At 46.1% G+C, this 12,212-nt stretch overlaps 1 protein-coding gene across 1 annotated transcript; it reads left to right on the forward strand.

The window, feature by feature from the left end:
• The first annotated feature begins 813 nt into the window (after nucleotides 1-813).
• LOC117143024 lies at nucleotides 814-10,557 on the forward strand. Its single transcript, XM_033307406.1, has 4 exons — nucleotides 814-1,909; nucleotides 5,375-5,422; nucleotides 6,196-6,585; nucleotides 6,968-10,557. Exons 1-4 carry the CDS (start codon nucleotides 1,801-1,803, stop codon nucleotides 7,417-7,419), a joined length of 999 nt encoding a protein of 332 aa, XP_033163297.1. The 5' UTR covers nucleotides 814-1,800; the 3' UTR covers nucleotides 7,420-10,557.
• Nucleotides 10,558-12,212: the final 1,655 nt, after the last annotated feature.

Consider the following 12,212-nt stretch of genomic DNA (forward strand, 5'->3'; position numbering starts at 1 on the left):
TTTAATACCAATGCTATTTTCTAAGAGAGAGTCTACTACTTAATTTGGGACCAAACACAACTAAATGGAAAAACAGTTGCACCAGCATGTTCCCATCGCCAAATCCCATACATCGCTCATACGCCGTGGGGTACGAGACACTTTGTATCCCCGTTGGGCGCTACTTAAAATCAAATTAAGATAATTAAATCGCCGTCGTGCAGGCTGAATATATTTCAATTTGGGTCACACACTGACTTGCATGGGAAGCAGCTCGGAGCTTTCCCGCCAACGCTGGCACTACCAACATAGCCCAAGGGATTGGGTGGGGAATGGCCCGCCGCCCGACAGCTCCACTCCCGCCGGAATACCTTCTTTCTCGCGGCGGCAGCTGCGTGCTGTAAAATTTTTGGAGCTCAGCAAGTGTTCAAACTGTACTAAGTACTGTTTATTTACTCGCCGCCCATTTGAATAGTGGCGGAGCGCATTATTACCGATTATCGCAGGGCGGAACAGATGCTGCCGCCCCATCCGGAGTCGCAGTGGGTTGCCAAATAAACAGGGACGGCTAAGACAGGGGGTGGGTAATGGGTGTTCCTGGGTAACCTACTAACACGGACGCACCACCAAAAAAAGTGTGAGATAGATAGAAAGAGAGCGAGAGAGCGAGCAAAAAGGAATGAAAAAAGCTCGGGAGAAAGTTGGGAAGATGAGTGAAAGGAGCCGCGCTGCCTGTCATCTGTTGGCGGGTTCGCTGGTGTTGTTGCCGTAGGACGTTGAAGGACACCACCAGCAGCAGCCGCATCGCGAGCAGCATCACCGCCTGCGTCTGGCGCTCCAGTGTTGTCCTAGTCCTAGCCGAACCGAACCAAAACGAACCGAACCGAACCGATAGGAACCGAAACGAACGGCATACGGAGTTCGTTTGTGGCTCGGATTCTCGATGCTCAAATTCCAAGCTCGCCAGTCGAGTTTCGGCCGTCTAACCCAGCAGAGGTCTGCAGCGGACAGCAGTTGAACCACCGCAACCTACAGCACCATCAGCAGCAGATAGAATAGCTGTGGCCACAAGAGAACGGGTGCCCTGCCCTTTGATCCGCTGCATCCACTGCAACAACTGCCACCGCAATGCCCTGCTGCACTGACAACTGACCCAGCTGCAACTGATTAACTGATTAACTGGCCGACAGACGGCAGAGCATCGCTATTCATTACGCGTCCACGTTCGTGGTCCACTTGGCGGACGCGGATGCGGGGAGCACATTCCTCGAAAGTAGGCAACGAAAATCGGAAAATCGGAAATCTAATTAGCGACGTCAGTGTCAGCAATGCAAATCCATTAATTTCCAGCCATCACATCAACAACTTTTCGGCAAACAGGCGTTGCTAGAGTCCTAGCAAAAAAACAAAAAAAAAAACGGATCACGAGAGTCGGGAAAATCTAACGCAGAAAAAAGGGAAAGCACTTTCCCTTCGCTGTGCGTGTGTGTCTGTGTGTAGGTGCGTCGGTGTGTCGCTGTGCTGGGTTATTGGTGTGCCGCTGTGCGTGAGAGTGTGTGTGCGTGTGTGTGCGAGTGCCTGATAACGCGGGCCTGGCGCTGACATCACTTTCACTTGGAAAGCGAACTCGAGGAACCAACCTGGAGCCTGGGAATCTGCCAATCGAGCCGCACGGCAACAAAATCAATTAAACTACCAACACTGCACGACAACCGCCAGAACAACAAAGCTGCCAAGAGCCAATTATCGAGGAGAAGCGGAGCAAACCAAACGAAGGAAGCAAGGAACTAGGGAAGGAAGGACGAGCCCATCGCAGCCAAGATGTTCTCCATGTGCACCAAGGTGAAATCGCGGAGTGCGGATCCGGACAGCTCGTTCATGCAGCAATCGCAGCAGATGCAGATGCAGCTGCAGCAGCCCCAAGCGATGGGTAAGTGGGGAGAGCAGGAGGCGTGGGAAAGTCGGGGAGAAAGTGAAACCGAACTGAGACTGAGACTGAGACGGAGACGGAGACTCAGACCGAAAATGCGCCCCGAAAGGCAGTAGTCGGCGTGCCCTCATTTAGCGGAAAACCCTTGAACTCGTTTTTGCTGCCCCACCCCAAGAGCCCCGCCCCTCGCCGCCCTTTTCGGCCCCTCCCAGCTGCTTATTTTTCTCAATGAACTCGCACACAGGCGCAGCTGCGCGTCTGTCTGATACTTTCTCTTGCACACCCCCACTGCCCCAATGCCCCGGTCCCTGCATCCTGCGTCCTGCGTCCTTTCAGGCCACATCCTGACCCACTCCTGCGTTTAACTTATCAAGCGGAATCCAGTATGCGGTTTCATTATGCTGCAATTGTTGACAGTGCCACGCCCATTACCCAGCGTGCGTGTGTGTGAGTGTGTGTGTGTTCTGCATTAAATCATTAAGTAGAGACAACAGAGCCCATATCGCACTAAACGCGACTTGGAGCCCGCTGGAAACGAGTCGAGGCCAGGATGTGAGGATGCCCTGGTTGATGCAGTTCGTCGCATGCATAAAACATGCGCTTGCACTCGCAGGACTCTCTATGTGGAAAACACAACTGAAAGGTTTATTCAGCTTTAATTTCGAGATGTACTAGTTATATAAATTCTCTCAAATCTTGTCATATATCCTTTTTCCATTAAGAAATCCGAGCAAGATTTGTCACTTATGTTCCAAAGTAGTAAAGCTACGATCTATGGAATATTTTTGCGAGTGTGCGTGCTACTTTGATATGTATATATCCCAGCCCTTTATGCACTCTGATACGAGTATCTAGCCAGGCCAGCAATTATGTCTGTACACGTTTGTCGCTGTCTTCGCCTTCAGACTCGTCCTGGCCCACTGCGAACGGGAATCCGAGTGTGGAGTGGGCCAGGTTTCGTTGTCTGTGGCAGCCACTTGCAATTCTAGCTGATTTGTCATGTGGATGTGGATGTAGATGTGGATGTGGATGAGTGTGTGCGGATGCAAGGATGCGAGCATGCAGAATGCCCACATGCAAGTGCGGCTGTGTGTGCGCGTGGGCATGGCTACGTGCGGTTGTGTGCGTACACTGAAGTGGCACACATGATGTCCGCTGCCCTGCCTTCTTACACAAGCAAGGCAGTGTCCTTCGGCGAGCTCGTTCTCACCCCAGCAACCCCAACCAATGCAACATACATGCCCCAGTCCCTTGCTCTGGCAGCCCCAGTTCCCAGCTCATCCTTTCATCATCTCCGTCGACACTTGGACTGCGTCTATCGTAGTCGTCTGCAATTCGCTTGTTTCTGCTACACTTGCAACATTTTGTTGCGACCCAGTAACTGAAGAAAGTCAAAGGATTGTCAACTATATATGTTTTTAACTAAGATGATCATAATTCGTAGAGTAAATATTAATTTAATGCATTGAAAAATATTTAAAAAGGTGGAAGGAATCCCCCTCCTAGACAGCAAATTGCAAAATCCAGATTTTTTCCAGGACCTCCTTCAGCCGAACAACAGGTATCCGATAGCTGAGCAACTCAACTACCCCACTCTCTCTCTTTTTTCAAAGACCAAGACAATTATTTAATAACATTATATACACTAGGCAATATATATTTCTCAGTGTGTATGAAAATGGCAGAGCTCGCAGGGAAAGAAGGGCAGATGCAGACCATTTTGAGGGCAAGCGGCGTTTTTTAGCACGCCGAGCCTCGAGCGTTTTTCAAATGCAACATTTTGTTGCGACCCAGTAACTGAAGAAAGTCAAAGGATTGTCAACTATATATGTTTTTAACTAAGATGATCATAATTCGTAGAGTAAATATTAATTTAATGCATTGAAAAATATTTAAAAAGGTGGAAGGAATCCCCCTCCTAGACAGCAAATTGCAAAATCCAGATTTTTTCCAGGACCTCCTTCAGCCGAACAACAGGTATCCGATAGCTGAGCAACTCAACTACCCCACTCTCTCTCTTTTTTCAAAGACCAAGACAATTATTTAATAACATTATATACACTAGGCAATATATATTTCTCAGTGTGTATGAAAATGGCAGAGCTCGCAGGGAAAGAAGGGCAGATGCAGACCATTTTGAGGGCAAGCGGCGTTTTTTAGCACGCCGAGCCTCGAGCGTTTTTCAAATGCTGTGCGGGCTGGGCAGACCCATCGCATCCCATTCCCAGGCGGAGCAAATTGTCACCAGGCCACTCTGGTCGTAATCAGTTTGCTGCAAAGGCAACTTTTCGAGTGGTCGAGTGCGGAAAAAATGCCAGAGAGGTCCTTCAATTTCGAAACTACAAGAATATCACCCGAGGCACATTTAATCGCCTGTCAGATTCTGGGAACAAGGATGCTTTCTGGGAACCTAAGATGGGAAAATTCTGGGAATTTAAGATTTATTGCACTTATGAAATCATGAAAATCAGTATGCGTAATGAAGTTAAGAAATATATATTTCATATTTCCGCTGATTTCTCCAACGAGTTTCTTAATATTGCAATCCCTTAAGGGTAAACATAAACCTACCTAATATAAGTTGCTGGTTAAATATAACTGGCACTGGGATTACTGGTATGGGACTTCGTACTTTTTTGAAAGAACCCTTTTTTTAAATATATTGAGTTTAAGGGCAAAAGATATAAAGATATTCTATCTAACTGTTGCACAGTTGAGCAATATGAGCAAATTAAGGAACACAGCTAGCCCAAGGATCAATCCTACTATTCTAACTGAAATTTAAATAAAATTCCACACTTTATGTTGAACTCGTCGCTGGTGGCAAAGGTGTGAAATGGCTTCGGATCGGTTGCCTTGGCCATCTTTATTGAAATAATTAATTCAGTTCACCGCAAGCGTTGTGTTTGCCACTACCCCAAATCCTCCCACTTCTCCGCCTTCTGACCCCCAGTTGCGACTCGATACTTGACCAAATAAATGGGATGCCAGCGGTAATGAATTTGAAATGAGAGACCTGGCCAGCCAGCAGGCGGAGGAACTGCAGCAGGAGCGGCGGCTGGCTGGCTGATTGAGTTGCTGGCGATGCAGTTCCGGGGGAATTGCTAAATGAAATTCCGTGTTTCGTTTTTCGCCATTCGTTATCCGGCGCAGCCATTCGCACCTGGACTCGCCCACTCTTGAAATGTTCTCCTGCTCCTGCTGCGATGCGTGGGCGCTTGGTCCTCAACAGTCGGCTGTCGGATGTCGAATGGCGACGAAAAGGGAGGGAGTCCTTGAATGGGAAATGGGCTCCAGCTGCAGACCTCGATTCCTGTTCAATTAGTGGTATCGTGTGACTGGCCTCTGGGTACACAAAATTGGGCTATGGGCAGCGGATGCGGACTAGATGGGATTCGCTGGCGCACTTGACTTTCCCCACTTGGCACTCACTCCATAAATTCCTTTCTGCTTCTCTTTTCGCAGGAACTGGTGGAAAACAAATCAAGGGAGGCTATCTACTGCGCTACAAAAGTGAGTATCTCATGACTTTAGTACAACTAAAACTAAGTAAACATAATGAAACGATCGACACATATTTTGATCAAACAATTAGATACTTCAGATATGTGAATAGATCCATTACACCTGTTGTATTGCTGAATAATGCTTTCATTAAATATTTAAAATAACTTAAATTCCTGGTGAATTTTATAATTACCCCGTTCGAGGAGGAATTCACCTGCGGCGAGAGTAGTTGTCCGGCAATTGCAGGACCTTGAAAGGACGATTCAGGCCTTTTCTCTGGCTGTCAGCACGGTGGGATTGGTCCGCCCAGAGGCGACCAGAGACCCTTGGAAGAGACGACAATCTGTCAAATCAGCACAACAGCAGCAGTCCTCGCAGGCTCAGGCTCAACAGGATGACGCAGCATCCGTGGATGAGTTAGATGGATGTGCTACCGTGCAGGGGGAGGGGGGAATGGGGTATAATCATTTCGGGGTCACATTCAAGTGTAATTACTCATGATTTGGCAGCGCCATGGATGCGTCATTGTCATGCTCGCTGGGCCGGATTGAGAATCATGGCCTAAACAATTTGTGTTGAGTCCTTGGGGCAAATTAATGCGAGAACAATATAAAACACAGGAATGAAAGCTAAGCTGCATTTGGATGCCCTCTAAGTTAGAATAATTATTTTAATAATCCATACTTTTAAACTATACGTAAAATTACTCCTTTTGTGGGTATTATAAAGCATTGAAGATGATGAATCCAATCTGTATCCATGCCTTTCTGCCTTTACAGAGCAAATGTTCTGGAACCGCTGGGCGGAGGAATGGGTGGTGCTGTACGACGACTCGACCATGGCCTGGTTCACGGAGCCGGGACGCTCCTCGCCGACGGGCAAGATCCTGGTGAAGGAGGCGCCCGAGATGCTGGCCATCGCACACTGGACCGGCCAGATACCGCGTCGTCCGCCGCTGCCGGCGGGCGTGAATGTGTCCCAGTTGATTGCCCTCGGATCGCAGCGCAAGCGGTCGAAGGTCTACTGGATGCTGGCCAAGTCGGAGCAGGAGGTGAGCGACTGGATCGATGCGATTACCAAGACCCTGCCGCCGCCGCCTCAAATCGAGCTGGTGGTGGACAAGCCGCACCTGATGAACGTGCTCCGGCGTCCGCTGGTGCGCATTAGACGTAAGTAAATCCTTCTAAACATCCATAATCCACCCGGATACTCGTTTCGCTCAAGTCCCCTCGACGACAGGTGGTGTCGTTTACCTGAGATACACATTGAGCTGAGAATTAGTATATAAATAAGTAAACTGTGCAAACCAAAGATATGACAGCATTAATAATACTATAGAAGTTAAAGTGAACTTTGATGAAGATGAACTCATGCTTACAAAGATAAATATACATTTCATTGCCATTACTAAGATACTTTTGGATAATTATTAAGATACTTTTGGATAGTTGAGTAACAATTAACAATTAATAGCTGTGTGTGATAAAAAGCTGGACCTAAGCCTTTAGTTTATATCATACCTAAAGTCAAATTTCCCATTTTGTTATGCAGCGGCCACCCAGTCGGAGGTGAAGCAGCGGAAGGCGGCGTCCCACGGAGCCAGCGGCAGTAAACACCACCGCTGCTCGTCGGCGATTTCCACGAAGGTGTACCGGCAGAGCCAGGATCCGCTGGTGAAGAGCGACGCGGCGGTGGCCATTCTCAGCAAGAAGCCGGACTCAAAGGCCTCGCTGGCCTGCGCCCTGCCCTGGGGCCACGGATGGGGATGGGCCACGCTGCCCAACGGGGTTTGGAGCGGCGGACTCACCTGGTCGCAGTGCGAGGACACCTTCACCCTGCACGCCCTGCCCACCACCCACTGCACCAACCTGATCGACACCTCCTGCAGCGGGGCAGTGTACCACACGGACATTGGAGGCTTCGACTTTCACTCCTCGGGCGTCGATGACATCGGGGGCGAGGACTTCGACTATGCCATGGACTGCGGTGATTTCATATTCTAAACTCCCTTCAGCACATCGCATTCAACCAGCCACCCACCCGGCGCGCAGGACCCATTCGTCCTTGGTCGCAGATTTTGTCTTCGATTGAAAGGAGCTCAGCAACTGGTAGTCGCTTGGGTAGTATTTAATATTTAACCGTGCTTTCGTTATCCTCTGAGTGTTAGGTGTTGCTAAATGTAAGGGGAAGTCGGCGTTGCGTATACGCTCCGTTGTCCTTGTTCCAGTCGGGCTAACTATACCGCTGTACCCTTAACATTGTGTATTGTCCTAATTGCGTTAGGCAGTTAAGCTGCAACTACTTGCACAACTAACTGCGATTATTCCCTTTTTTTCTCAGTGTGCTGAAACATACATTAATTGGTATGCATATGTACATAGGTGTGTCTATAGCTGCGGCCAAAAAACTAGCTGTGACTGCTTATTATATGTAGGATTGTTTTATTCGCCATCATGGCTACATGAAATTCCAAGCTTTAGGATATTTTTTTGTTGCTAAACAAATCAGTTTCCTAAAAGTTTAAACAAATTCTGAATAAATCTGATGAAAATAAGAAAATTTTTAAGAAATTTAACTCAATTTTATAAGAAACAAATTCAATATTTTACAAATGTCACAGCTACAATGGCCGCTGCTGTAGTTTCACCTCGAGCTCTGGCTGACACACGTGTGCCCGTGTATTTACCAATATATATGCGTGTTAACCCCCAACCCACATAAGCCAACTACCACCCACCGCCCACTGGCCACAGCACCTCATTCAGCCACCCACCCACACAACCAACCGCAATCAGCCATCGCAGTCGCAGTTGCAGTTGCAACCACAAGCATTTGAAATGCATCGCGCATATAAGTAGGCTACAACATATTTTCGCACTCGACGAGCGAAGAAATTACAATAAATAATGCAGACGGACAAGGCGACAACTAAATTAATAACGAGAAAACAACCGCAAGAGATTGAAATACTTTTGTGTATTTTGAGACTTTTGAAATTTATATTGATGCAATTTGTAATGGAAACACTTTTCAAATTGTTTTTCCATGATTTTCTAGAATTTTTGGAATCGATAGTATTAACCGCAAACCGAATCCGGAAAAAAGCCCACATCCCGCGTTCCCCGCCAAAACCCATTTTTGTGTGCGAATTTTTGAAACATTTATACAGATACAGATACAGCGCGCGTAAAATAAGTCGGTCAAGAAATCGATGCAAATTTAATACAATTGTGTAAAAGACGAACACAAAAGCTACAAAAAAAAATAAGCGAGACATCCCCCGCGGAGTTTTAAAGTGGCGCATAGCAATTTTTATATAGCGTGTTAAACAGAAATGACAGTAAACAGGAAAACCAGGTAAATAACGAGTAATTAACGAGGTAAAAACGAACTGTAGTCGTAAGACCCACACACCGACACACAGCCTAGTGTAAGTGTTAGCACCTAAGGCATCCGATTGTCAGATTGGTTTTCGAAACTAACTCACTCAGATCGACATACCCACCCGTACTGATGTAAAGTTTATAAAACAAATCAAGCGAAACACAGAGACAAGTTAGAAACCCAGGAAAAATCACGGAGCATAAGGCCAAAGACGTGCAAACACATGTATGTACAAGTATGTACAAGTATGTACGAGTATGTACGAGTAATTAGCGTTAAGAGCCCATTCGAGATCACGGACATTTGGGAGCGGAGTCAGCAGCAATCACCAGTAATAATCACCCCCATCGATTCGATTTTGAATTTGATTTTGAGGAACTTTCGACACGTCGTGTGCGAAAGGGAAACGCCGCTACGGACACCTTGAGAAAATGTAACTGTAACTGTAACTAACTGTACGTTAGGGTATTTAGAATCTAGGATAAGAAGTCGGGCGCCCGTTAGAGCCACACATGCATACATATATGTTATGATGATATAGGAGTATATGATAGATGTATGTGTGTACGTACCGTAAGAATGTGCAGGTTTTCAAAATGTTGCATGCCGCGAATATGCATAGAGCTAGAGTATAGCATCGCAAATATTATGTAAAATACGGGTAACAGGACACTCCAGTCCCTGCGCATCTGTTGCATGTCCTTGTACGCGCTAGTATACTTATACACCACGATATATTTATGTACAACCGTAACCAGAGCCAAGCTAAACGAATCGAAACCGCAGTCGGATACCCTAACCTGAGCCCGCAGCCTTAGCTATCATACCCATCACACCCTACCGCTACCAGCCCTTTATAGTGTCTACACACATATGTACGAGTAATGTATCTGCATGTATACAATACACAATACCTATAGCTATAGTCGGCAGACGCGATCGGGAGCATTAGAAACGTACATATAGAACCCGCCACGTAACGTAACGTAATGAAATGTAGACTAAAAGACTTAAGCAATTGTCGTTTAGACGTTAAATTAGAGCGCATTGAATGTTGGCTTATAGTTATAGATACCGAGCGATTCAGGGGCGACGTGCGGAGCGTTAGGAACATATGTTATTAAGGATATCCTCACCACAATGTTTTAGTCTGAAGCCTAGCCGAATCGAAATCGAAATCCAAATTGAATTCGAAATCGGAATTTGTTAGCGAGCAAGTTGGAAACGCGTAACCAAAACCAAACACAACCAAACCAAAACCAAATACTAATGCAAGACAAAACTAAAATAAACGTAAAGTAAAGTAAATCAACCTTGGACAATCACGCATACGCATGTAGGCAAACTGGATTAAATAATGTATGTAAATTGTTTAAGCCCTGGGTCGGCAGTAAAACCAAAGAGGACCGAGGATGGCTTGTGTGGCATAGTCTTAGCACGTCCAGCATGGAATCCTTAAGGGCTCCGTGAACTCAACTAATCTAAACACACAAAACCAAAGAAATTCACATTCGATTGAGGACTAGAGCCAGGTCAAGCTTCAATTAAATGTCAATCCCCACGCTCTTCAGTTGTACCGAGAAGTACATATTTTTGTAAACTTTATTAGGAACACCGAGATCTAAAGCGAAACTACTATAGTATTGTAACAAAACATGGATGTTTTAAAACGGAAATTAAGCAAACGCAAAACCAAAGTATACTTTAGACGCAATTTTTGTAGCATAATTGTACACGTAAACTGCATTTCCGATGTTAGCTGAACAACCGTATATAAATATAGTATATATAGGAAATATATGTATAGAGTATACAGACACCCACATACGAGCGCGAATCGAGCGAGATACACCCGTTTTTATTGTGCTGCGCATTTTCAGCGGGCGGCTGAACTGTGAATACGAGTATAGTACCCTAGATATAGGTAGCATCGGTAGAAACCAGGTGGTACAGGTGGCATCGCGTGCAAAGCCGCACTTGATGTAACCGAATTATGAAATTGTAGAACCCAATCGGGAATCGGTGGCATGTCATTGTCAGACGAACCGCGAGATTCGCAGGAGGGGCACCCTCAAGCAAACGAGATCATGTAAGAGCAACCGAGGGTAACCGGAAGCGGAAGCGGGCCTCCCGCCATCCGGCCAACTCGGCAGACGTTGCGCATACGCCCCGGCGGTCGCAGCTGCAACTCACAATTAGGCTAGTAAGTTCGCGTTGTTTGTTATCAGTGTCGTTGATGTTGATGTTGAATTGAATTGAAATTGAAATTGAATTGCCGTGTCATTGTTAACCGTATTCAAGTTGTAAACCGACGGCGTCGGAATTAGCTGTTTTTGGGAACCAAGCGAGGCGACTTAGCAGGGCGGCACTCATCGACCCACGCAGGAGATTATACAAATTATACAAGCATTATACATAGGTGTGCATAGTACCCACAAACATACATATATACATAAGCCGGTCCAAGGGGCTCTCGAACCAACTCCAACCTGCAGCCAAGTGTCGCGCACCTTTAATCCGCATCCGGCGCGCAGCCTGGCCAAGACTCTTCCGAGTCCCCCGACCCCTAGAGATCCCTCGAGTTTCCCCGAACAGAAACTAGCGAAGTAACCACGTTATTCTATAGATGTGTATGTGTCTATAAATATACTTTGTAGACGTTCACTCGCCAGACGCCGCCGAGCTCGAAAAAAACAGAACACCCAGCCAACCCGGGAAGCCATCGGCCAGCCAGCCAGAAGCACAAGATCTCTTCAGGTTTGGGTTACACCCACTCGAGCCCGGAGCAAGTGCTGTCACTCTCTTGGCCAAGTGGCTAGCTCAGCTGGCCAACTCAGCTGGCCAAGTTAAGAGAGCGGCGCAGATCGCTCTCACATGGTTTCAAAACCGCAGCCCAACAACCAAAACAAGCGAACAATGTACGAATAATTATTATGAAACGATGAGCAAATAGACGCTTAGCGAACAGCAAAGAAGCCATCAAATGAATCAGCCAACGAGCGATATGCAAAGCTCAAATACCCTGTACTCCATAATTTTGCTCAATTGCGTACTTATGACTGTTGAAATTTGGTTCTTAAATTATTGTAATGTGTAATAATAGGTTGGAATAAGATCTACTTCTTACTTCTTAAAGATTGTATTTGTGTTTAATTATCATTATAAGTTTTGCTCAACACTTGTGTGTTTCCAAAAATTAAGCAGATTGGGTAATTGTTATAATGTAAGCCTGTGACTCATTTTATTAAGCTCAAAATGTTCAGATTTGCATTATTATTATGAATATTTGTATGATTATAATTTTAAATAAGTATATTATGAGCTTGTGCGCTTCCCAACTGAAACCCCACACTATGATTAATTATTGTTTGCCAATCGAATGCTGAAAATACAGCTCAACCATGTTTTGATT

Source organism: Drosophila mauritiana, chromosome 3R (assembly GCF_004382145.1).
Source record: "Drosophila mauritiana strain mau12 chromosome 3R, ASM438214v1, whole genome shotgun sequence".
In the NCBI taxonomy this organism is placed as follows: Eukaryota; Metazoa; Arthropoda; class Insecta; order Diptera; family Drosophilidae; genus Drosophila; species Drosophila mauritiana.